This window comes from Grammomys surdaster, unplaced genomic scaffold (assembly GCF_004785775.1).
Source record: "Grammomys surdaster isolate TR1022 unplaced genomic scaffold, NIH_TR_1.0 343, whole genome shotgun sequence".
Classification (NCBI taxonomy): Eukaryota; Metazoa; Chordata; class Mammalia; order Rodentia; family Muridae; genus Grammomys; species Grammomys surdaster.
Genome location: NW_021604762.1, coordinates 570814 through 598574, shown reverse-complemented (window position 1 = coordinate 598574; position 27761 = coordinate 570814). Strand labels below are relative to the sequence as shown.

The 27761-nt window shown below is 43.7% G+C and overlaps 1 protein-coding gene across 2 annotated transcripts in view; it reads right to left on the bottom strand.

Moving 5' to 3' along the window:
• Babam2 (BRISC and BRCA1 A complex member 2) overlaps positions 1-27761 on the bottom strand; it is a 364624-nt gene that overhangs the window by 36720 nt on the left and 300143 nt on the right. Inside the window, exon 11 of one of the 2 annotated variants that reach the window (XM_028778959.1) lies at positions 21579-21685. The exons of the other annotated variant lie outside the window; for it this stretch is intronic. Coding sequence (XP_028634792.1) covers positions 21609-21685 — 77 coding nt within the window. The 3' untranslated portion in view covers positions 21579-21608. Of the gene's footprint in view, positions 1-21578; positions 21686-27761 lie in introns of those variants that run through there. 2 annotated transcript variants of the gene reach the window in all.

Sequence of the window (27761 nt, the reverse complement as noted above, 5' to 3'; positions counted from 1 at the left end):
TGGACACAGCACGGATATAACAGGCTTCTACCTTTTTGCCAGAAAAGTTCTTACTTGTTTTATTTATCAGTCGTATTTCTAGTCACTACTTCCCTGCCCCTAAGGCAGACAGATGGAAAAGGGTGGTGCAAAGCTGAAGGAAGCAGATGCTGACCCTGGGAAGCTCACGGGCCAAGCTGCTCTTCCTTCACAGGCTCTCTTTTTCTTCTGAATCTATCTAGTTTCACTAGCATTAAGGCTCAGGGTGTCAAGAAACATCTCTGTTCTAGAGACACACTTCTAACCTGTGCTCCCAAGCAGGGCTCTTTTAGGCTCTCTGGAGGGTGAAAGATACCACGGCTGGAGTTGGGACCAAGGGGTCCCAGTTTTCCTGGTACTGACTGCTTTCCTCTCTCTGCTTCAAGCACCACTCACTTAGTGATCATACTCCCTGGTTTAGGCACCATGCTAAAACCAAGGGTCCACACGTGCAGAGGCTGGCTGTGTGCTGACATCTCCTGCTGGTACTGCCACTGGGTGGGGGCATGCCCACCTGGACCCTGGCTTTGACACCCTCATTTCCACCAGCGATTCTGCTTCCAACCCTGACACACACACAGGTCCCACTGCCTTCGCTTTCTTGGGCCTGCACAACTCACTTCTCAGCGGTGCTGCCTGAGTGTTTGCTGGAGTGCTCACCCAACTCAGGGCTGGCCACAGAGAGGTGGTCAGAGTACACTTAGTGCCTAACTGGCACAGGCCACCACAGTGAGGAAGTGTTGGCTGCACTAGGCATGGAAGAAGGAAGAACACTCTCTTGAGATGCAGAAAGAAATCTAGCAAGAGGGAGTGCCATAAATAGATTTAGTAATGTCTTAAGTTCTATTTAAAAAAGAATTTAGTCACAATAAACAAATTCCTGGCTTGGGAGTATTAAAAAAGAAAGCTGGCTAAATTAGGGAAGCATTTGATTAAAAGAATCCTTAAATAAATTAAAATATATTCAAATGCAAAAATCCTTGGCACTTAAAAGCTGGGCCAAGTCTCCAAAATACTGTAAGCTTTTAATTTAAAGGAATTCATGGACAAGGTACTGACTGTGGGTGATTAGAAGGAAGAGGACCAATGCAGTGTTTTCTGATTTAAAAAGAGGGGATGACACTGGGCAGCTTACATTACAGTCTTAAAAAATTGAACTAGCTACATACAAACTTATAGACATTGTGATAGCCCCAATATGAAGGATGACTAATTAGGATTTATGAAGAGGATAAAATTCCTCAAACTAAAATAGCCTTTTTTAATTTTTAATTTAAAGGCTGTAGCTACAATCTTTACAGAGCACAAACGGCACCATGTAGCCAGGGTGAGGACCACTCCCCAAGTACCTCCCATGAGACAGCTCGAGGGAAGCCATGCTGATCAAGCCAGGTCTTCCTCCTCACTGGATCAGCTCATGCTGGACCTCAACTGCTGGGGGCTGGGAGGCCAGAGCGAGAGGAACAGCAGAGGTAGTCCTACTCACAGTGGAAAGACACGCTGCTGAGGGACTCCTAGGAAGCCTACTAGACAAGATGGCTTTGAGTGGGGCCTTAGAGGACAATCTGGTTTCTAACAGGATTAGAGGGAAGGGAAGAGTAAGAGCAGGAGGCCAGGCAGAGGAAGCACCTGAGCTGAGGAAGAGAGCGGGGGTGGGGCACACAAGGGAGGTGTCTTACAGGTGTATGGCCTTAGAACCATGGGCAGGGGAATCTGACTAAATTTGAGTGCTCTGAACACAGAACACAGGATGATGGACATTTTTCCATGCCGAGAGTTACTCCTGGATACTTCTGGATAGTCTCCTATGCCACTTGTAAGCGACACAGTAGCTGGCTTGATATGATTCCTTCAGGGAGGAGAACATTTGGAGAGCAAAACTAACAAATAGAAAAGAGGCTCCATGTTGTTACTGGAGGAACTTTCCTGAATGAACCGGGATGATGCAGTGAAGAAGCGTGTTCTGGGAGGGTAGTCTGGGGACTGTTAGCGGTTATGCGGCACTCGTACACTAACTGTCTCTTGGAGTCTCTTTTCCTACACCAGAAATCTGGAAACTCTAGCCTGAGGAAGGAAAATAAAGCCCTGAGTGCCTTTACTGCATTTACTGGCATACAGCAAGGACTGGATAAAAAGGACGGAAGGCACAGGAATGTGAGACCAGGACTGTGTGTTGGAATGTGACAGAGCTGGGCTGACAATTACGACCTGGGTGACCTCAGGCCATTACCAAATTCTCCAAGCGTGAGTTTCCTCATCTTTAAAATGGGAAAATCTCTACCTCGGAAGGCTTTGGGTGGTTTACATGGTTTAATGAGTATACATGAAGAATCCATGGCACACAGCAAGCATTTGAAAGGGACTCCCAGCATCACTTGCTTCCCTCTGGAAACAAATCCAAATTGGGTATGTCTTGTTCTAACTTGACAGAAGACAAAGCCCACATATCAAAAGTAACTTTTCCTCCCAGTTCAGCTTTCAACTTAGTTTTGTGCTTGTATTTATTTGAGTATAATCTGGGAGCCTCAGAGATCTTCATTTTTTTTTATTTATTTATTGTATAATATTATCCCTACAAACAAGCAAACAAACAGCTTTAAATAATCTTAGGCCAAATGCTGTAGTGTGGTAAAAGCTTCCCAAACCAGAAGCTATCTAAAACCAGAGACTATCTAAACAGGGCTGAAGGCTGAAGAGAGCTCTGCCCGATCTTTCTAGGAGCTGGTAATGCAGTGTCCGCCCGTGTCCTCAGAGGTGTCCTATGAGGAAATGTGGTCCCTTTGTGAGTGAGTAGTCCTAGTCTTCAAAAAGCACAAAGAGCCTGCAATCAATCTTTGCACAGTTAAGCCTTCGCTATTTGGCTTGTGAACTATTTGGGTCTGGAGTTTGTACTTCCTATTTAGCTAGCTCCTTGGTCATCATTTCTCCTCCGTTAAACAAGTGGGAGATGTAGAGGGGAATGGAAACTAATAAATGTTCTTCTCTGAGAGAACTTCCAATTAGAGTTCCATTTGTGATAACAGACAGTAGTTGCCTAGAATGAGAGTTTTGAGCTCTCATTATTCACATACCTATCTCTAATGAAAGCAAGTGTGTCAACATAAGGTGATCCTGTTGAGGCAAGATGTAGGCTTCCATAAGTGGCTCTACTTGCATGTCAGATCTGAAGGGAAGTCCTCTCCATCAGGGGCTCAGTGTCCCCCTCAGCAGAGCATCTTGATAACTGATGGCTTGTTTTTATATGCTTCACAGCTTTTTAGTCTTTTTTTTTTTTGTCCTTGATAAAAATCTAAAATAGGCTTCATATTTACTTCTATTTTAACTCTAGATGAGTCAAATTCAAAATTATAAATCAAGTTCTGGTAGTAGGCCATACAGTGATGGCATGGCCAGTAAGGTGTGTTAGCCTAGTGCCTGAGCCTGCTGTTCTTGGTTCACTGGCTCTGGACTATTAGGTTATTGTCTTAGAATTCACTGTTGTGGAACAACTGGACTGCTAAGGGCTTGGGAAGTATCCCACAAAACTGATAAAACGTCTGAGGCCTGGGGCCCTTAGAGTAAACCACACAGACATGGGGACATCTCTTTGGCTGTTCCTCTTCACTGCCTTTTGATAAGAGTGCTGACAGGACCCAGGTTTTCTCAGAGGTTTCCATGTCTGGTCACATCAGAGGACATACTCAATGTCAGGTCATCCAGGGCTCAGCAGCTACCACCCAACTGACAAATGAGAAGCTTGTGCTGTAGACGATGGCCTGATCCAACTGCCTGAGCAGCTACCGAGAAGACCCCCAGGGTCATTCCTGAGACCCAATGTAGCATGCCACTGACCATACAGGAAGCTTCCTACAGAAATGAAGCAGCCACTACACAATGGCTGTTTTCACAGCATGAGTGGATGCTTTAGGAGCCCAAATCTGAAGAACTCCTTGGAAAGGCATCAGTCGGGCATGATGGGCTTTTGCTTTGTTTTCATGGTAATACTTTTTAAAGCACAAGGAAAAATACAGGGCATCGACACCGAGTGAATGTGGGCAGTGTGTTGCCTGCTTTCTGCCTTAGAATTCCTCTTTCCCCCTTTCTACTCAAGCATCAACCTGCTTCCTGGGCAAGTCAGAGAACCAACTGGGAGTGAAGACAAGACACCAGGAGTAGACGTTAGCCTGATGGGTCTGGGGGCCACATGCTTTCTACCATCAAGTCTATATGTCTGTCTGACTGTTTGCTTCTGATATTTTTACTGGGTTAGCACTGCAAGCATCAAACAAGCATTTGCTGGCCCTGCATGGAGAAAGTGTAAGAGTCTGAGACTGACATTTTGTCAGAATGAAAAGGGAAGAGAAAGGGAGATGTGTTTGTTTTTCAGACAAGTTAACCTCAAGTGTACAACAATCTTAGACTTGAATTTTTGTTTTTGATGTTTCAATGCCCTTGTTTTCTCCTTTTGATTGGGAGAATACTTTATGGCCCTATCTATGGAGCTTTAATGCACTGGACACTGTTGCTCACCTCTGTTCTCCATGGTGTCCATAGCACAGGTGACCTGATACTTCTTTCCCACATTTACCTGCCCTCACCCCTCCATCTTCTTACCAGTCTCAGTCTCAAAGCTTAGTTGAAGGACTTGCTAATAGCCCTGTGAGGCCTAGTAGTTCTTCTTTCAGGAAGCCCATCCATTGACGAAGACCATCTGGTAACTTCAAAAAGTTCATGTCTTCTCTGACTTCTCTCTTACACTCCAGTCTGCTAACTTCCAGGCGCCTGGATACAAGCTCTGTGCTTTTCAGGCTGGCACTCAATCCCACTCAGAGAATACTAACTCAGGAACAGATAGTACCTTATTTCAATCAGGAAGAATTAGCCTTGGACTCAATCCTTCAGATTTGAAATCTAATAGCTCTAATGCCATAAGAATGTTCTGGCATCTTCCTGCCAGCTCTAAGTTCACAAAACATCAGACTCAGTTTACGACTCTGCTGAGCACAAACTTGGTCATCTTCGACACCCTTCGTTCTGCCCCTTCCACCCTGGTGAGCCTGACATCCCAGTGAGGATCACTTACAAGGACACTGTCCTTCACACCGACGTCTAACTCTGATGGAGAGAAAGGAGAATCTACATTCAAAAACCAGTGTCAGCCTACATTAGACAGCTGGATATACTTTTGGACATACTTACAGGTTTTTGCCAGAGCAACTGGCAAGGCTGCCCACACCTACCATTTAACTCAGCTCCAAACAACATACTAGTCAGTGTTCATAGGGAATAGATCGATAAGCTTCCTCAGGTCCTAGGAGACGGCTTTCTATCTGACCTATATACAGATGCCAGCTTAGTGACCACTCTACTCCTTGTTCTAGTCTATGCTTCTGGCCACAGTCTCTGTGGTGCTGTATGCTGCTAAGGGCAGCTATGAGAGACCTCATGTGTCTCCTGCTATTCTATAACCCATCTAGCTTTGAGCTAAACTTTTGCTTGGAACACTAAAGATATCTGAATTCAGAAACTGAAGTTCATGAGTATTTAAGGATTAATGAAGAAAGTCAGATTGGAAATAGAAAAAAAAAACTTGTTTCAAAGGACTTTAAAGTAAACCTGATCACATCTCAGACAGACTCAGTGACAGACTCAACAGCTAAGGCCTTCTCAGGCTCGGACAGCAACGTGGCACCCTTGCTTGCTTTTTCCCTGACCCCTCTCCAACACACGCTGTGAGGAAGATCTCTGTTGCAGATGTCAAATGTTTCATTTTAGATTTATTATTAATTGGATCATGCTAAAACAGGTCTACTTCTTTGTTTGGCTTGCTAAGTCATTCCTCAAGCTCAGTTCACAAAAAAACAAACAGAAATCTGCAAAGTAGTGCAGGAGAAGGGACTGGCATGAGTTAGGAGGAGTAGTGTCTAAACCCTAGGTCTAGACCAGTGGTCCTTACCTTCCTACTGCTGCAACCCTTATTACAATCCCCCATGACATGGTGACCTCAACCATAAAATTATTTTTGTTGCTACTTCATAACTGTAATTTTGCTATTGTTATGAATAGTAATGTAAATATCTGTGCTTTCTGACAGTCTTAGGAGAGACTCCTGTGAAAGGGTTATTTGATCCCCGAAGAGGTCACAACCTACAGGTTGAGAACCACTGGTCTACAGGATGCTTTTAGTAAGTGCACATCCCACCCTCAGCATCTAAATGTCTGTGTGACTTTGGTGAAAGAATAGTTTAAGACTTGTACAAAATGAGAGAGCTGTTGGCATGAAACTCTAAGAATGTGACCAAGAACATTCTTGACCATAGGCTTTTCAAGTTGCACAAAATGACCTTTGGGATTTCAACTATTTAAAACTCACTTTTAGCCAAGTGTGGTGGTGTTGGTGTGGGACTGTAATTCCAGCACTTGGGAGGTGTAGGCTGAAGGACTAGAAGTTTAAGGCTAGCCTGGGTTATACTCAGGCAGTTCTAGGCCAGCCTATACCTCATGAAACTGTCTCAAAAAAAAATCAACCAACCAACCAACCAACCAACCAACCATGAATACAAAACAAAAACCACACATAGCTGTGGTTCATGTGAGACTAGAGCCCGATACATTATTAAAAGCATATTTAGAAATGAAAAGGTGAGTTTGTGGTTTATTTAGAAAGCCCAGTTTGTATGGCTAACTCCAGATTGCAGGCAGGAGAATTCAAGGGAAAGTAAAAAGTAAATTGTCTGGGGGAGTCAGGGGCAAACAATGACAGCACAGCCAGAGTACTGCTAACACAGGCTGCTGCCCCTGGGGACCAGCTATAGTTCCTGTGTCTTTTAATGTGTCCCCTTTACTCAGAAGATGTAGATGGTGAGGCTCTGTGGCAGAGAGGGGAAAGCATACGCTCTTTAGTGGTTCCGAAGGGCAGGGCTGGTGGTGGCACTAGCCACGAGTCACTCCTCCATGGTCTTCTCAGGAGGGGCTATACTCTCTGCTGAGCAATGGTTGTGCTGGAGACCATCTCGTTCTCCAAGGCGCCCCCTGTCATCAGCTCTACCAGCTACCACCTAGTCCCTCTTCCTTGTGTCTCTAAACTCACAAAAGATGACTGGCAACAAATTCTAGAATCTGTGCACTCTTGACTTCTGTCTATCTGAATGTATTAGTGGTCCTTACCCTACCCACAAGCCCCCACAACCATCACCACAATGATGCTTTTCCTTGTCCTTCTCCTTCCTGTTCCTCCCCTCCGGATGCCCTCTCCTGGCTTACCTTGCCCCTTGGCCACTTAGTGTTTTCCAGCAGCAGTCTTCCCTTGCCCTTCACCAGCTGTTGGCCATACCATTAGTGCCAGGGCTTCAACCGACATCACTGTGTGGTCACAAAGCTTTTGTAACATCTATTTTGTGCTACTTACTGAACACCTGTACTGGCTTATCACACAAACACCCCAGACTCAATACATCTAAAGTCATTCTCCTTCTTCTGACTTCTGGTTCTCTTCTTCAGTTTCCTTAGTTAGCCAGGCTCAGAATTACACAGCATTCTACAGTCTTCCCTTTTCCTCTCCCCCCCAAATCTGAGTGCTTACCAAGTCCCAATTTGCTTCTGATGTATTTCTAGACTCTGTCCTTTCCTCTCCCGACTCCCACAGTTTTAGAACCTCACATTCTCTTGCCTGAACTAGTTACCAAAGTGGTTTTTCTACCCCCGGCCTCTTCCCACTTGCATTCTCCTCTCCTCTGCCATCATACTTGGGAGTCTGAGATAATGCCACATCCATGTTTATCATCCCTCAGTAAGATGACATATTTTGAACAACTCAGGTACATGTTCTTCCAAATGAGTCAAATTTCTCTTCTCTCTCATCTGCCCATGACATTCTTCACTCACATATCCAGAAAAATCAATTTTTATTAATTATTTCTACCATGAGAATATACTACACCAGTCCCTGAGCACGCTGTGCTGTTCTTTCTGGAACATCCTTCCCCCCTCACCTACACAACTCATCTACCTTTAGGGCAAGCTCAGGCAGAGCCTTTCTCTAAGATCTCCAGCGGAGGTTTGGCACTCCCGTGCTTCGGCAGTCTATCCGTGCATCTGTATATTTGCATGTCTGACTCTCCCAGCCAAGCACAAATGTGTGCACCTCACCACTTCTGTAGCTCCAGGCCTCGTCCAGGGCTGGGTTCACAGAATATATCTCAATGTTTGCTGAGCTGACTTAAATGTGCAGAGGGTTTTCCGTGACAATGGGACTTTAGCCTGTGCATGTTCTACTGTTCCTGGTAGCAGTACTACTGACACAGCAGGTTTGGAGGGAAGACGGCAGATGGCAAAAGAGGCAACTGCTAAGTGTCAGAAATGGCTGCAAGTGGCTTGGGATGGGCAGGCAAAGGGGAGAAATACTCGTGTTTTTCATTCTGTATCTTTCTGAAGTACTTGCTTTCGCAATTATTATTGATGTTTCTTTGATAAGTACAGTAAAATTCATTGTTGGCTATAAACAATCCAATGATAGGTCTGCAAACTGAAAGGGTTCACTTTCTGTACATATAAACAGACAGGTTACACTCTAAGGACTTAACTTTAAATAAACTGTGTAATTTATGTGCCAATGACAACAGGAGCTAAGTGTGTGAGGCTATGCCTTGACGACAATTGGGCCGGAAGAGCTCAGCATCTGAGAGGAGAGAGGAAGCCCCACTGGATGAATGTACACTTGCACTGACAAGGCTGCTCATCTACAGAGAAATCTTATGTGCATGACAAGTTGTATATTTTTTTAAGCATGAAAAAACACTTTAAAGGCAGGGGTAGTGGCATGTGCTGATCGTACCAGAACTTAGAGGGAATGGCAAAAGGATCAGGACTTCAAATTTGGCTATGTAGCAAGTTTAAAGCCACCCTGGAACACGAGAGTCTATTTTTTAAGAAAGAAAGGAAACTATTTGAAGAAAATACCATTTTATTTTTATAACTCTGACCATAGGTAAAATGTGCTACGGAGAAGCCTTTGGAAGTTTTTTCTTGCAGCTTATGAGAACTAATATGCTAATATTGTAGGCTAAAGATTTTCATACACACAGAGAGAACACACACACACATACACGCACGCGCACAAACATGCACGCACGTGCGCGCGCACACACACACACACACACACACACACACACACACACCTGGTTAAATGTCGTGAGTCTTCTGCTGTACTTGTGAGTGGAGAAGCTGGGAGACTGCTAAAGTTGAATGAATCCTTGAGTCAGAGGAGCCAGTGTGAGGAGGTGCACCACAGTGTGATGCAGCAGAACGAAAAGACATTACCTAGCACAGATCATAAATAGATTCTTTGAGAGACCAGAGATGAAGATCAATCAGTCCTTGCTTCAGCATCGGATGGCTGCCTGGTACAAAGGCCTATTTGGCTGTGCTATGTAATTTCCTTACTACTTAACTCCAGAAGCATATCAGAATTGAATTCTAGTGCTCTGTCTAAAGGAGGGCTGAGTCACAGGTACCTGATGCTGTGTCTGCAGACTGAAGTAGATGACTCATGTCTGTGAAATTCTGAGAGAAAGTACCACCCGACCCCTTGCTTAGTCATCTTCTGCATGGATGCTGGGTTCATGAGCTCTGTAAACTATAATGAGCTATCTAGCCTTTTACCATCTCTTTATTCTTTTCTAAACAGTACAAATTACAGCTCTAAAAATAACCTCATCTACGCAAGTGAGTCACTTTGACCTAACAAGCTTCCACAAGCAGTTACCCAGCTAAGCTGTAATATTTACTTGTGAAGGCACAAATCTTGTTGTCATCTTAGTCCCCATTTTTCTTCTCTTCTTTTCCCCCAAGCTTCTGACCAGAATTTGGTAAATTGGGGAAAGGAGAAGGGAAGAAGGTTTCAGGGAACATTTTAAAGAAAACATGATGTACCCGATGCTTGATATGTTCAGGATTGTAAATTGGGCTTGTGGGGAATGAATTCATTGGAAGCTATTCCTGGGTTTGGGATGTTTTTCAGTTTTTCAGAAGGTTTGCCTAGCATTTACAAGACCCAGGGTTCCATGCCCAGCACTGCATAAACTTGGGTGTGGTGGTAGGATCAGAAGTTCAAGGTCATCCTAGGCCACCTAGTGAGTTTGAGGCCAGCTTGGGCTAGAAATCCTGCTAATCAATCAATCAATCAATCAATCAACCAATTAGTCAGCCAGTCAATCAATCAAAGCTATTCCTACCAGCATATGAGAGCTAGAATTCTAGTATTTTAGGCAAAAGACTTTTCATTTAGTAAGGAGAATATATTGACTATGGAAAGATATCTCTTGATAATTCTATTTTCTTAAAACTCTTGGACTGTAACTTTATGACTTTTTTGATAAAAGATGAGCTATGTCAATACGTCTGCATGCATTACACGTTCATCTTTAGATACTAGAGACATACACCTAAGCGTTGGCACTCCACCTGCCCACTAATTTCCGACCATCAGGCCTGACCACTGGCCCTCAGCTTGCCCGTGAGACTGCCATTGCCAACTTGTCATCAGCATCACTCCAGGCCTGTACAATGAATTCAACCAGGGGCAGGAACCAGCTACCTCCATGGAGCATTTATCTTCACAAGTGAGGCAATGCTGCTCAAATACCAAAGCGCCATTCACCTACACTATGGCTTACTCTGGGAGACTGGAAAGGAACAGAATTCCTACTACCACTAGGCCTAACACTTGCCATCACTGTCCCAGCTTCTCCTGTCAGAAGTCAGACCTCTTGGCCTCACCCAGACAGTCATGTGAACAGTTGCTCCTAGCTGCTGAGGGTGCTTAGGGATAGAATGATGAAATCACCGATTTAGCTGAAAATTTCCCAGGAAATAGGCTACAAAGCCCAGTGACAGCTCCAGCCAGGCAGAGGCTGAGTCACCCCAATCCTTCCTGACTCCTTGATTTATACTAAATAGGTCAGCTGGATCACCTGAATTCTGCTCCTCATCCCCTTGAAGGGCTGCCCCCTGCTAGCTTACCTACTGCTTCCTGTTGAGCCTAGTGTTTCCTGCGAAGACTTTACTAACCAGCCTTAGCCTCAAGTCCCAGGAGGGCCTGTGTACTATGTTCCGAGGGCCACCTCATGATCACACCTCTCTTTGGGGTCTCACATACTTTGGATCCCTTCCAGGATACCGAGACCCTAGCTACCCTTTCATTCCCACAAGGTAGACGACATGTAGCCTCTGTAGGTGCAAAATGGGTGTACCATGTACCTCTCAGGGCGAGGAGGGAAGGGACCCTGTCTGTCCAAGTTCAAGGGGCTCCTAACACCCAGATCCTATGGAGCTTCTGGTCAGAGCCTGCCCCTGTGGGAGGCTCTGTGTCTAACAATATGTTAGGACATCATTCAACATAGGCTGGGACCTCAGGGGGCAAAGTAGCTGAAGTACTGAAGCAAGTTCATAGGGTGATGACATGCTAACATTTCACTGTGTGTTCTTCAGAGCAGGTGGATACTCAGATAGGACAGCTAAGCAGAAGATGGGTTTTCAGAAATGGTATAAGAAAGATGAGGCCAAGGAGTGATAGAGAGGAAAGTCAGCACATAGGTTCTTACTGAGTAGGAAAGAAAGCCTGCTGGCCAGGGGAGAATGTTGCCTCGAGAGGCCATTCGATAAAAGCCGTGTCTCCACTGGTTGGATGTGGTATCCGGGCACAGGAGTTGGCCAGAGAAATAATCCAGAAGGGAGGTGACCCGACTTGACCTGGTGTAGCTTGGGAGGAGGCAAGGGTGTGGCAAACACAGAAGTAGCTCACACCTTGCATTGCTAAAGCACAGGATAGAGTTTAATTTGCTTTTATGTGATTTAATCTTCATAGAGGTCCTACCATAGAAGGTAGGCAGGAACAGGAACAATTCCATTTCACAGATGAAAATACAGGATCTCAAGGCTACTGTGTGGTGAAGTTGAGAACCTAACCCAGTTTTCTGATGGTGAAATGAATGCTTTTTCTACCATCTGTACAGTTCTCAAACTAGCTGTGCATCTGACCTATGTAGGAAGCTGGTTTTGAAACACACAAATTTGCCAACCTATCCTCCCTGGTCCCTTGGAGAAAGGCAAAGAACAGGGAGGTTTGTGGTGGGAGAGTCAGAATGGCTCAGAGGTTCTTTTCTATAGACGGGGCAAGAACCATTCCACTGCTGCAGTGCAGAGTGGTGCCAGAGAAGCAGAGTGATGAAATCAGAGGAAGGCATGCTGCTCCAAGGGCTGGGCCATTGAAAGCTGGGTGGAGCACATGTGCAGGTAAGGGGGCTGGGTAAGAACAGCTCCTCCACCAGGATATCTCATCTATAGACTCCCTGCGCCTCTGCTGGCCCCTATCTTGTCAGCAGGCAGAAAAAGCAGTTCTGTGGCTTCTCAGAAGACTGGCTAAGAACACCGTGGCTGTGAGCATGGCTCCCTGAAAGAGGTGACTTCCTGTGACAAGGGCATTGGAATCCCCTTGGGCCTGTCCTTGCCTCTCACCTCCCACTTCTCTCACAGCCTCCTGCTTCCTCAGGCAGAAGGAAGAGCTCCTTCCTCATTGCTATAGGAGCACCATCTTGAATTGTCTTATACTTCTCACATGACAGAGGCTCCTTTAACTATTTGCTTACTCCAGTCAGCCATAAAGAATTTCCGTCCTGGTGCTGAAGACATGACCAGCAGCTAAGAAAGTTTATTACTCATAGAGGACCAGAGCTGGGTTCTTAGCACTCACATCAGGTGGTTGTCAATTGCCTGTAATTGTAGCTCCAGGGGGTGTGAAACTCTCTTTTGTTCTCTGTGGGCACCAACTGACACTTCCCCACCCTCACACCCTACCCCCATACCTATACCCCCCCTCCACACCCACACCCACACCTTTTTAAAAATAATCTCTACCCAATTCTTAGCGTTCTATCTTTAGCACTGCCCTCTGGAACAAAGGCACACTTGTATAAGCCACACCATCATTAGAATGTTCTGACTTAAGCTGAGGTTTCAATCCTTGACCTGAGTGGAACTCTCTCTTATTTCAGAGCCTTTGTTTAAATGATAAGTCGCCCCATAATTATTTAGCTTTCAATCCTCCATTTAGCTTTTCTTCCTGAAGCTCCAAGCTTTAGTGGGTCCTGCCTTCGGGACTATTTTCTCACAAGATCTTCAATTCACTATGTCCAATGTTGAGACTGCTAAGGAAAGTGTGATGTTTCATTTGGCTTTTATAACCTTATCATAGATAAATGTTCATTTTTACCATAGGCTTTTGAATTAGTTTTGGACAAAACGTGGTCACAGACCTAGTAATAAACTGGTCTAAATGATATAAAGAATACTTTGTCTCTTGTTCATCAGGTCATGAAGCAGCCACACTCCCTCAAGTGGGGTCTTTGGTTTGTTTTGAGAGAGGGTCCTACTATGTAGCCTATCCAACTGGAGTTTTAAAACCATGCCCCCTGGTTTTAAAAGAGTTTCCTGAATTCTCCTCAGTCAAACAAAAATTCCTCTTCCCTCTCTACAGATGTCACTGTTATCTATCATCTCTGTGTTTTCTTTCTTTCTGCATCAACAGAAAGTTCAGGTCCCTGAAAGTAGGTGTATAAAACTCTACCAATTTCTTAGAACTGACAGAAGGCTCATACAAGACAGTTAACTGTTACTGATTAGCCTAAGTGTTACAAGCTAAGGGTAACTTCTGGGCTTGAACATCAGTACTTCCACCAGTGAAATCCCAGACCCCGTTTTTAGCCTCTTATTTTAACTCCATTTGCAAAGCTGCACAGTGTATAGCTAACCTGTTTGGTTTTCCCTTTCATCTAATGGCTCCATAGGAGAGCACTGGTGACAGATGCCTCTGCCATGTCTAAAATCCTTTCTAAAACCAGGGGAGAGGTTCTGGCTTGACATGCTGAGAGAATAATCACAGAAAAGGGGATGTAGGCTTGTTTCCTTTGAAATGGGTTAACAAACTATCTCTCCAAAATTAAAAACAAAGCAAAACAAACCAGAAAACAAACAAAGCAATAGCATTTGACGACTATGATCATGTCATGTTACTACAGTTGGAAGTGCAGCCATCCCTCTGAGGGCCTGTGCCACGAGGAGAAGAGGTCACGTTGGTTCAATACCTGGGTGGAGGCTTTGAAGGAACAGTTTCTGGTATGCAGCAGGAAGTTGCTGTGGTGGCAGGCAGGTGATGGCTCTGGTCCAGCTCCAGGCCCAAGCAAATAAAGAACATTAAACCACCTTACATTTACCAAAGTCTCCTCTGTGGATGGTAGGTGAGACCTGCTGAAGATACCCACGTGCGTGCGGCAGCTGCCTCCTACATGTCCAGTGTTCTACTGAAATCTAGCCATGTTAAAGGAATACAAGGTATTCCATATTCTCTTTTGTCCCAAAGGCTCTGGTACACAATCTGTATATACTAACTCTGTGTACCCACATCCATAGCAGTCCTGACTCAAATCTCAGGGAAGCGGAGCAAGATGGTATCTGAAGGACCAGCGAAGGTGTTACATCACTATATGCGTCAGACAAAAGGAGGCACACAGAAGGAGCTGGGTTTGAGTCTGGGCACTCAGCACTTTGTTTAAACCCAGTTCTGCATTTATCACCTGTGGGATCTTAGGTGCGTCACTGAACTCTGCTTTCTACCTTTTGAGTTGTAAAATGGCAATTATGATTTTTATCTTGCAGTGTTTCATAAGTGACAGCTATTAGTGTGATTTAGAATGAAGCTAAGACTCACTGTCTTCTACAGGAGCAGCTGACAATGTCAACAGACTGAAGGAATCCTCACGACATCCAGGTGAACAGCAGGTCGACTCTTGGTTCAGACTAAGGTCTTATCTGGCTTATGTGCAAGAGATACAGTAAGCACAGGGATTATCCCTGTCCAAAGCATAACAACTACAGAGTGAGTTCATGGATGCCTCAGGAAGCCCCTGCCCTGAATTCGGCCATGTTTTAAAAAAAGAGACAATTTAAATATTCTTTTCTTGAGTGGTGAGACATAATGACTTGTGAGGGGGGAATCATTTTTTATTCATGTACCTAATAAATGTCTGGCCCAAGTATTTAATAAAATGATTTCTAATTGAGTTATAATAGTAAATGTAACACTGCTTTCCAATATAGAGTTAATGGAAAATAGCAAGCATGCTATAAGAACTCTCGGAGCTAGCCCCTTCTAGTACCTGTCACATGCAGAGTTAGCCCGGCATTACTGGTATCATTAGTCAGATACTATTGGGGTCCCTGAAACTCATCTTTGCTGTAAAAGAAAAGAAAAATCCGAAATATCTGGAAATGAGTTCTCTTGAAGAGCCTAGGTTTGCTTTCGCGCTTTCCACAGCTCAGGCTCACATCTGAGGCCTCCCTTTTATGAGCTCTGTGGCTATAAATCTGAAAGGGACAGATAAGGTAGGAACCTTGTTAAACAAAATCCCCACCAAAATGACAAACATTCAAACAGGAGTGGCCTGCCTTTATCTCGTCACCACCCAGCTATGGCCAGGTCTGTTTTCCTTTTACAAAGGGTCTGCTGTCTACAGAGCAGCCAGTAATATACCCAGGAGACCAAAAGTCACTCTCTCACTAGGTATTTCCCAAAGGACTGGTACTGTGTGTTCTACAGTGAACTTGCTGAGCTACCTCGGTTGCCATAAAAAAATCCCTTGATTTTTATCTCTGGTTGGACAGATAGGGCTTTTTGATAACCTCAGTCCATTTCCCTGGAAATGCAGGTATGTATCCATATGCTGACTCATTATGGGTACAGAGAGCACAGAATCTCTTGCAGAGGGTGGAGACTTAAAGACTTGGAAGACAAGGGAAGGTTCTGGAGAGATTATTTATGGGTAGTTTGCCAGCAGCTAGATAAACAAAGAACCAGGCTCACAGCTTGTAAAGTGGTGGGTCCTTTAGGTCTTTCATAGGAAGAGAAAAGAGATTTGATATGTTTCTTAAGCAGTCTGGCTACGCTGGAAACTGTGCATGCACCTCCGGTAATAGCTATGGAGCCCTGATTTCTGTTTGCAGTTAGCCTCTTTGGTCTGCTCTGGTTTGCATCTCTATAGGTACAAAATTTTTATTATTTGGGACAGGATCACAGTAGTGTATGTAGTCCAAGAGGGCCTTGAACTCAAGATTCCTTTCCTCCAGAATCCCAAGTGTTGGAACTGCAGGGATGTACCAACATGCCTGGCCAAGATCCTTTTAAATAGATGATATTTACTAAACTTAGATATGTAAAGTCCGCCTGTCATCAGAAAGAACTGTGATACAGTTTTTGCAGGATTTCTCTGCAGGGGAATAATCTCCACAGTAAGAGTAAAGATACTACACATTGAGCTCCCAATGACAAGCAAGTCAATAGGTAAATCTGATTTATGTGAATTGTAAGATAAACATCATGCCAGGTAAGATTCTGGTATAGGCACTGGGGCTAATCAAAAAGCTAACATTATGGCTGTAATCCCAGCATTTGAGAGGCTGAGGCAGGAGAATCAGGAAGAGATCAAGGAGTCAACTTTGGCTACATGGCAAGTTGGAACTCAGCCTGGATTACAAGAAACTTGGTCTTAACAAAAACCAAAACTGAAACAGAAGGCTGGAGAGATGCTCAATGGCTAAGAGTCCTCTTTCAGAGGACATGTGTTACACCCTCTTTCGGCCTCCAAGAGTACCCTTAAACATGTGTCTATGATCATTTGAATGTGAATGTACACACACACACACACACACACACACACGAACATGTACACACAAAATTAATTTTCATTATAGCAAAGAATGTTTGTAACATATTAAATTCTTAAACATGCTAAAACATAGAATTTGGGGCTGGGGGATGCCTCAGTGTTTCAGAACATTGTTACTCTTGCAGAGGGTCTATTGGGTTTGGGTTCTAGAATCTACATGGCAGCTTACAACCATCTATGACCCTAGTTGTAGGGGATCCAACTCACACTTCTGGTATCCTTGGGCATCAGGCACACTCATGGTGCATTCACACATATACAAAACACTCATACACATACTATAAAAATAAATATAAAAAAAAAATAAAAAAAAAAAAAAAAAAAAATAAATAAATCTTTTCAAAAAACATATGGCAATACACACCATTAACCCCAGCACTCAGGTAGAGGCAGCATATCTGAGTGTGAGGTTAGCCTGCTCTACTTAATGAGTCCTAGGCTAGTCAGGGCTACACAGTGAGACCCTGTCTCATAAAACAAACAACAACAAAACCCAAGAATACCCTATCTCCAGCCCCCATTAAGTCTGCCTGAATGGCTCTCTCTGAGAACAAGAACACATTTGTCTACTTGTTCCCTTTCCTCCCTTGCTTCTCTCAAATTCAGTCTATCCTAAATGCTTGTAGTCATTCTCTTCTTATTAAAGAACATGGCCTCAATAAAGAGTTATGGATCCCTAGTTTGACCCTGTTTTGATTTTTTATATAAAAATTCTATTATACTGCATGTCTCTAGTAACTTGGTTTTTAACACTAGGATACTAAGATTCCATCATCATGGTGTGTAAATTACCACTTTCACAATTACTTCAACACTATTTCTCCATCTATTTGCTCCTGTGAACACTAGTGTTCTCATGATTATTCCTGGCTATGCACTCACCAGCATCTTTCCTTTCTTTCTGGGCACAGCCAGACTGCTTCTCAACTTTCTTTGTTGGTTTATGAGTTAGGAACTCATATAGGCCAGGCCGGCCCTGAACTCTTGACCCTCTTGCCTCAACTTCTAAGTGCCAGAATCATAAACTTGCTCTGCCACTCCTGGATTTCCTAGCCTTCTTGCAGTGAGTTAGAGCTATGTATCTGAACTGTGGCTGGCAACTGTGTGGAAGGGGTGCAGGCCACTTCCTGACCCAATTCCTCTCATGTCTCATATTTTGTCTGAAGCAAAGGGTGAAGTTGGGGGGCGGGTAAGAGGCTGGAGAGACTGGAGGAACCACTAGCCAGGAAACTGGGAGAAGGCTCTGCATCATGCATTCATGCGGCGGGAGCTGTGGGGATGGAATGGCACCAGCTGAGGAACAGTGCAGTTCTGCGTGTCCATCAATGTCCTGCTTGTTATCATCCCACAGTTATGCAAGATATTCCTATTGGGATAAATGGGCAAAGGAGGGAGTGATCTCAAAAAAGTTTAGAAACTATGAATAATTCTATAGTAAATATGGAGATGTAACAACAAAACTACTCTAGCCATCAGGCAGAGCATTCTTAGGTCATATGTGACTTAAAATCAACGTTGGTATCTCTCAAGTACCCAAGTTAAATCTGTATTGTTTCAAAGGACTTTTTAGTTGTTAAAGGACTCAAACTTGAGGGACTAGTAAGATAGCTCACAATGTAGGGCTTGCCATGCATGCTTCAGGCTCTGAGTTCAAGTGATCTCCAGTATCCACATAAGAAAGATGGGTGTGGTATACATCTACAAATACAACCCTCAAGAGACAGATATAGATGGGCCCCTGGGGCTTGCTGATCACTTACTAAAGCCGTATAAGGCAGCATATCATTGAGAAACCTTGTTTTAAAAACAGGTGAACAGAATCTACTGAGAACTAAGCCTGTCCTCTGGTCTCAACACTCACATGTGTGCATGTACTTGTGTACCCTTTCCCCCATTACGCAAAGGGAGAACCCTCCCAGATCAACTTGAAAAGCTGAAATCAAGAAACAGTTCTTTCCAATGAGCTAGTTTTCTATAGCCCCTGTGAACTCCCGAATGATGGTCACACTGAATGGTATTGGAGTAACTGGTCTTTGAACACTGGGACGTATGGTCTCCTTCTGTTCACTCTTTATGGAGTCTACTGAGTCTGTAGTCTTGGGGTATTCACCTCCCAGAAGGAGTTCTTTGAAGAATTGTATCTCTCTGGTTAGAAGCCAACTGAGCACGCTTCCATCTGGTAAATACAGTGTTAAGTACTGTCCCACTGAAAGTTCTACCTTCTCATTGACGGGCTGTGGCAGAGTACAGAACTGAGGATTTTGGCTTCCTCTGTTCTTTAAACATAAAATAAAGCCTTTGGAATTTGGAGAGGCTTTTGTTGGGGGGAGAACTCTGAGTTCTCCATCAACCATAAGCTTAAGAATATATTCTGTAGATTCTTTTAATGTCTGCTAGAGGAGACCATTTATAAGGTTTCTAAACATACATCCAAATAAAAATAAGGGATACTATCATAGCCAGTAATTAAAAGAACACTCATGGAGAAGGCTACAGGGAGCCTGAACATGGCAGCCTACTTATGAATACTTCTAGAAGAGGGCTGTCCTCATCAGCCCTAGCTCTTCAGTGTTCAGTAAGGCGAACTTAATGACCAAGTGCCTACACAGTCCCATTCCACGCTCTCTTGGGGTGCATAGGAGAGCTACATTAGCCTCAACATCTCATTTGAAAGACTAGCTGTAACAATACATGAACTAACTTGGAGCGTCCTTGAGAAACAGCCAAGAAGTGATGGTGAATTAGATGAGAGACTGCTCAGGGGGTTAGTGTTTTACACTGTGAAGGTAGCAACTCTTTGTTCCTTGGTCCAACTATACTTGATAGATCCTTTTACTAATTATATTTCCTAGGCCCACCTATATGCAAAATTTGTGAATCAAGAGCAGGTACTATGGTTTCTCTGAAGACCAGAAAGCCTTAATCCACCTTTTCAACATTAGGAGAGTTCAAAAGACCCACAGCACAAAGGGACACGCTCACAGTCGAGGAATCAAAGGGAATGTGGAAGAATTCCAAAGCACCTCATTTTCAGGAAGAAACAAGAAGTTAGGATCCCTGCCTACCATGTCCGCCGAGGTTGAGATTTTCGTGATCATACACCTAGCTGGGGCCCTTTAACCGCTGGAGAAGAGCCAGTGGTGCTGAACTGTTATTACCAACCCTCTCTGAAATCAGGGCATTTACCCAGACAGTGGTATTATCTTATGGTATACTGGAAAAATGGGTGGGGTTGGTGAGACCACGGCTGGTGCACTCCAGCCATTTCTATGACTGCCAAGAAAGGAAGCCTCAGTGAGGAGTAGGGAACAGGAGATCTGTAAGCAGGTCTTGGTTTACATGCTACTTCCTTCAACTACAGGCCAGAGGACAGGTGAATTGCTTCCGTTTCCTCTTCCTGGAAAGTGAGGAAAGTAACCCAACCTTATGGGCTGTTGAGAAAATGACACTGGGTTATGGGTGTAAAATACTCTGCACAGTGCTCTGTATAGAGTGAGCACTCGACAAACAATAGTGTTTATACGTTGCAATACTAGTATCACCTATACTGGAGGTCATGGTTTATTATTCCAGTGAGCTCTGAATGGAAACGGGTGAGAAAGCACTGGCTGGTACTGAAGAAAGGCTGCTTAATTTTCAGGCTGTGTTTTTTTTTTTTTTTTAATCTTTTCAGCTTTTTGAAGTTATGGTAAAGTGTAGTGAGACTTAGATCTTCGTCAGTGGCACGGAGTGTGCTTACACTGGTGTACCACCATGGTCACCTTCATCTCCAGAATGCTTTTTACCCCTGTAACCCCTACTGTAAACAGTTTCTGGATGGCCCAGACCCCAGCAACCTGTCTGACTTTCTATCTTTATGACTTTGATAACTCATGGAGGTGGAATCAAGCTGTATTTGTCATACGTGATGAACTGTGCTTTGACATCCCCATTTCCTCCCTTCCACTGGAGGACAAAGGCTTATTTTTAACCAAAGCCCATTCTTAGTCTAGAAGTCTCTTCTAAGAGCTCCTTTAGTACATCCTAAGGTAGAGCATGTCAGGAATTCAGATCGGCTCTTTGTGAGAAAAAGCACGCAACACTGCTTTGTGAGTCCCAAACCAGTTCTCATTGAAGCCAGAGGACAGAGAAACCTGTAAATCATGACAAATAGCCCAGAACCATCTGGACTGGGGAAGACCAGGGGTTTCTGGCTTGCATGGTCACTGTTCCATGTGAATGTTGGCCCATTCACTCATCTGGACTGGGGAAGACCAGGAGTTTCTGGCTTGCATGGTCACTGTTCCATGTGAATGTTGGCCATCCACTCATCTGGTTGCCCACAGCCTCCTAAGTCCTGGCCTCCTCATCTCCAGTCTAGTCCTCTGAATACAACCTTGCTTTAATTGGTGGCTTCTGGTGCCTAGATGCCTACAGAAAAAAAACCTGGAAACCTTCATGCTTTGTGTGTTGAGCTATGCACGTGTGTGGAGGCCAGATAGCATCATCAAGTGCCTTCCTCAATCATCCCAGTCTTATCTTTTGAGACAAGATCTCTTGCTGAACTCAGAGCTCACCAACTGGCTAAACTGGCTGGCTCTGAGCTGCAGGGATCTGCCTGGCTCCCCCTCCCCCAACTCCGACTAGGGTCACTGACACATTTGACCATACCCAGCATTTTACGCAGGTGCTAGAGATCCAAACTAAGGTCTTTGTGTTTGCACAACTCTCACTTTTATCAGCTGAGTCATTTTCCCAGCCCAGAAACTCTCTATACCCTGGTACAAGGAGCCGAGACCAAACTTCACTAGTAAAAGATTTCTTTAACTCGTCTCTCTCTTCCACTCTCTAGTAAAGTCAGCTCTGGTTAGATCCAATCGTCGCTTGCCAGGGCTCTCTTCCCAGGTCTGCGGCATTCCATTCCAAACACTCTTCTACAAGAACAGAGGAATCTAATTGTAAAAAGCAAACATACTCTGCTTTCCTAACCAGCTCTCTTTCTTCCTATCCTTGGGATAAGGTCAAACATTATCAGCCTGGTATGTGGAGCTGTCTGTGTTCTGGCCTCTGGTGACCTTTCCAGTGGAATTTCTCACCACTCCCCGGGATCCACCAGACACTTGAGAAATTGGAGTCATTTGCAGTTCTTCACAAACACTTGACCATTTCTTCTGTCAGGATCTTTTTTTTGTGCTAATCCTTCTGCCTAAAGTTTTCTTTCAGCTCTCCTGCTTTAGTAAGTTGGGTGGCCCCAGGTATTCCCATAACACCTGGTGTATACCTAGCATTATACTTTAAAGAATGCTTCATTGTTGTGTTTGTTTGTCTTTTGAGACTGAGTCTCACTGTGCACTTGGGATCCTAGCCCCTGGGCCTCCCAAGTGTTGGCATTACAGGTATGTAGTACCATGTCTGTATGGCTTGTATGTTCATTTGCTCCAAGAATGGGAGCCATTTCAGAGAAGATCCCAAGCGTCCTGGCATCTCCGTGCCTTGAAAGTGCCTGAACCACAAGAAGGACAAATGAATGTGCAATGAGTAGACACCTTTGCAGGTCTACCTGGAGGCCACAGGGAAGAAGGAAGAAAGGGAGGGGTGGGGGAAGGCAAGGAAGGAAGAAGAAAAGTAGGTGCATAGGAAGAAAGAAGTAAGACAGGGTCTCTGTCCATCTCAGTGCTGGATTTGAGCTCAGGCCCTCATACATAGTAGGCAGGCATGCTGACTGATATTCCCAGCTCTACATTTCATGGTAATATGATCATGTATATAAAAATCCCAAGGAATCAACTAAAGGTCAACATAAAAGCAAAAATAACTGCCTTCCATGAAAGCTCATGGTATTTAGAATATGCTAACCTGAAACTCACTATGTAGCCCTGGCTGACCTGAAACTCACATGGTCCACCAATATTTCTACAAAGATACTAAAGCAACTCAGTGGAGGAAATTGGGTCTTTTCAACCAATGTTTCTAGAGTAATAATAATAATAATAATAATAATATATATATAAAATCATGTCCCTCACTTCATACCACACATGAAATTGAAGCAGATCTATATTTATGAATTAAAACTATGAACTTTCTACAAGAAAACAACTTAACAACCCACCCATGCTTGAGTCACAGGCACCAGTTGCCTGGATTGATGTGGATACCAGGGGATCAAAGGCAGTTCTTCATGCTTATAGGCAAGCATCTAACCACCTCTTCAGTCCCTTTCTGTTTTTGAGACAGGGTCTCATTTACTACAGGGTAGCCTAAAACAAACCTACCATTCTGCTACTGCTATTCAAAGCCTTGTGAGGAGAAGTCTTGACTTCATAGTGATACCATCTCAAAAAATTAATGTAATTTAGAAAAATTTGAATTGGATTAAGTGACTTAATTAAGCAGACTGCAAAAAATATATATTTTATAAAATTAATTAGTGATAAAAAGAGACCTTATAAAAATTGTAAACTTAGTTTTTGGAAAGAAGCAGTTAAACAAACAAACAAACAAACGGCTCTGTTAAAGTTTACAGAACACATTATTGACAAATGGATCCCAGCCAAGTTTATAGACAATTCTTAAGTCAGGGCTAGGGATAAGGCACCATGCTATATCATTTGCCCAACGTGCTGGAGGCTCTGTGTTTGATTCCCAGCACAGGGGGAGGAGGGCTCAAAACTGAAAAATGAGGTGATAGCATGCCAACCAAAAACAGAAGAAAGATTTCAACAGATCCTCCCATTCTCCATGAACTCCCTTGGGTGGATAGCACCCAGAGCTGCTCAGCAGTGCTGCACACGAGGAGTTGTATATTAAACATCCCAGGACAGTCTCCCATACCCCACTGCGGCTGAGATTAGCGACTGATGAGAGCAAGAGCCAGAAGGCACAAGAGCCAGAAGGCACGTGAGAGAACGGGAAGCTCACGCTCTGTCAGGAAGACTGTAAAGGGTCACACTCTTTACAGCATGGTGGTGGATGACCAAGTTAAACACACACTGGATGGGTGACTCAGCATCCCTGCCCCACAGTTAACTAAACAGAACTAAAAGCACTGTCAAAACAAAGACTTTCCCTTAAATTATACCCAAGGAGCACTATTTCTAATCACCAGATACTGAAAAAAAAATTCACTTTCTGGGGTGGAATACTACTCAGTAACAAACAAGAACAAAACTCTGAAACACACAAGCCAACATGTACAGGCCTCAAAAACACACTGTACAACAGAAAACAAGAAAAACACTATATCTGTGTGGTTCTGTTATAAAGCAAATATTATAAATCCTATAGTAACAGAAATGGCAAATACACTCTCTAATTGCTAAGAATTCTATTCAAAGCTGACATAAAGATTGAATGGCTCATAGTCTAAATGAGGTAGCTAGAAACTCTCTGCAATGTCAAGTTTACAGTACTATATAATGTAAGATATTGCCTCTTTTAACGGTGAGCTGATATTCTTAACAGTTTCTTACCTAAGTAGATTTTTTTAACCATACTTTGAAAAGAAAAATAGATAGTGATGTCCATACCTCAGGACCACTGCTCTGCTTCAGGGACACTTCTGAGATGCAGGAATCCTAACTGTTTTGGATCCTGATCTGGACAAGCTAACTGTAAAGACAATATGTACGAGGGAATGGAGGGATGGCACAGTGGTTAAGAGTGCTACTGATCTTCCACAGGATCTGGATTCAATTTTCAACACTCGGAGCAGCAGCTTAAAACTGTGTATAAGTCCAGTTCCAGGGGATCCAACAGCTGCAGGACTCTGTGGTCACCCGTATACACACAATGCACATAACCTCATGCACAGGACTAAACCTTTCACAGAAGAAAGCATGTCTGAGATCAACAGGGAGGCTTAAAGGCAGACTGAGAAATACTTGACGTTAAAGAGTTAGCTATAAGAATGTATGATGCATACACTGTGTCCTTAAAAAATCATCACTGTTAGAGATACACACAGATAGATACGGAAGTATTCATAGATGAAATCAGAGATGTGGTTTACATTTGCTTCAAAATACTCCAGAAAATTCTAAAAGCAAATAAAGAGGAGGTTTGGATGAAGAGACCAGAGACAAGGCTGCAGTGTAGGTGTTGTATACACGAGGGAGCCTGGGCGACATCTGCTTTCACGTGTGCTTAGTGTCTCTATTGTTTGTGGTACTGGGACATGACCTCACGCTCTTGCACATGCTTGGCAAGGGTTCTACCGTAAGCTACATAGACAGCTTACTTTTTACTTTTTGAGATGAGGCTCAGTTGCAACTCAGGTTGGTCTTGAATGTACACTGTCCTGGACCCTTAGCATGGACTGTGGGTCCTTCCAGTCTCAGACTTCCTTAGTAGCTGGAATATAAGCTGGTACCACTAGGCCTTGCAACTTTTTTTTAATTTAATTTCTGATCATCTATATATTTGGAGGGGACATACATGTAGAGGTCAGAGGAAAACTTTGGGGAGTCAGTTCTCTCCTTTTATCACGTGGAGATCAAACACAGGGGATCAGACTTAGTGGCAAAACCCCTCTTTATCTGCTAAGCCATCTTGCTGGCTCAATGTTCTTGTTTGTATGGAGTCACAGGCACTTACAGTAGATCCAGAACACAGAACTGTTTGCACTGTACTTAGCTAATAACACAATGGTGAGTGCATAAAGGAGCACGCATGCACTCTGCCACAGTTCAACTCCTGCCCTTGTCCTAAACCAGGGCCACTCCCACATGTGCATCACCTTCTGGGCCTGGGCGGTTACTGGATCTTGCAGGCCCCTTTGGACTCTGTGTGACAAACCATTATTAGCCACATTCACTGTCTAAGCTGAGTTTCTGATACTCAGTTGCTCATTAATTCTTTCATTAAACCATGTAGTTTGTTTTTTCCATGGTTAGAGTGAATTTTTATCTCAAGCTTGCACATTTATGTTTCTCAGGAAGAGATCACAACCTGCCGCCATTAAGGACAACTCTGGCTTCATATTCTGCTGCCTTCAGCTAGAAATATTGTCTCTGGAGAGGTCCACTCATGCTTCAGAAATGAGAGAACATGTCTGTTTGTGGGGCTTGACACTGACATTCTGCTCCTGCTGTTGGGGCTTCCAGATTTGTCAGAAAGTTCTGAAGGCATTTGAAAGTTGTCACACATACCTGGGGACACTGCCAGTGGGTAATCTGGAGCATGGAGCCATGGAACAGCTCTGAGATTTAAATCCTAGCTGTCACTGAATCTTGCTGTGCCCAGTACGGTCTTTTGCTACACTGGGTAAAACTAGTAATTCCTCATAGAAGGGTGCTAGGAGGATTAAGTATCATAAGATATGCAAAGTAGTGATCAGAGCATCTGGGGCACAGTATACCCAGAGTTTCGATGACTATTATTGTCAACAGCCATAGTTCTGCATCAAAAATTGCCTGTAAGTCATCAGTGCAGGTAGCTTTTTAATGCTAACTATACAAAAATCATTTCATCCAAGAAGATCAGTACTGTAAGTTATTCTGAAAGCGGCATTCTTTCTGAGTAGGAGGCCTACTTTGGTTACAACTTGTTAATTGGAAAGCAGCCTAGTACATTTTGGAGTCAAAATCACTGAAACTTTTCAGGAACTCTGATCAGAAAAATTCACTTTCGAAATTACTTTACTCCAATCGTTACCACGAAGAACTGTGCCACAGGTACAAGGGGCACAGAGAACACGGATCTCTGAATTGACTGTAGGTCTGACTCATAGCTCCCCCCTCAAAAGACATCCCTTTGGATCTCTAAAAAAGGTGTTATTTAAGTCTAAGAATTCACAAGAAGAGAATATTACACAGGAAGATTTGTGAATGAAAATTTCAACCTAGTACCAGAAACTCCAAACAGGCTTTTAGAAAGTGAACTCTAAAGAAGAAGTTTCAATTTGAGTCAAAGTAGTGATGGTGGTTGCTAGGGGGCCGGAGCTCTGAGCTGTGAACCTGGTGAGGATCACATGTTGCATGTGTAATTGAGAATGGCCGGCTCCACCATCAGCTTCACACATGTCCGGGGTTAAAACAAATCAAAATGTGTGAGCTAGTTAAAAGGCCTAGGAGTCCTACAAAAACAAGGAGGCGTTGGAGAGATTCCCTTCTGTTTTCCCACATTTGTTAGCACTCTGAACAATAAAAGGGACAGGTTTTATTTCTTGCTAATAATCAACTATCCTGTTGCTGTTATAGTTATTAATATTAAACTAAGAATATCTCACATGAGAAGTAAATACGCCAATCCTACACAAACACTGTGGTTGTACAGCTTTGGTTTAAAACAATTTCTAATACATGTCATTGTGGTTCCCACCCTCAGTCACTTTACCAAGTCTGATTTATTCAAATACATTCATTTATATACATAAAAGTGTGATGTGGACCCAAAACAGGAAGTCACTTCTGAGAAACACCTCAGCTTGGGGGTTACTGAATTACCTGGCAGCCAACTTTTTTTGTGCCTGCTAGATTATGCCACAGGGCACACTGCTTCTGCAGCAAGGGCAGGTGGCACTGTGCTCAGGGCAGAGGCAGCTGAGAGGGTGGCTTTACTCTTAGTGGTAGGCGACAGTATGACCCTATTTAGTGGTGGGCGACAGTGTGACTCCATACAAGAAATTCCCTGGGCTAAATTAGGAACCACACAGCTTGACAAAAGCAGCTTGGAACAGGTACTTGTAGCAATTACAAGCCTCTGGGCTTTACTTACAATTTCAAAAGCTCTCTTGATTTCTCTATTATTAGCCTCAGTTAAGGAAAGGATTGTTCCAATAACTAGTAGAGTTAGTCTGAAGTTGTCAAGTTTCTCTGACTTCATAAATACTAAGTTCTGCTCGAGACTGAACCCTTTGAGGAACAATATTTATATCCTTAATATAAGCTTTGGAGCTACAAATGAAGAAAGAAAGAATGTACAAGTGGGAAATACAGATACACAGAAAAGACAGGTGATGAGCGAGAGAGAGAGAGAGAGAGAGAGAGAGAGAGAGAGAGAGAGAGAGAG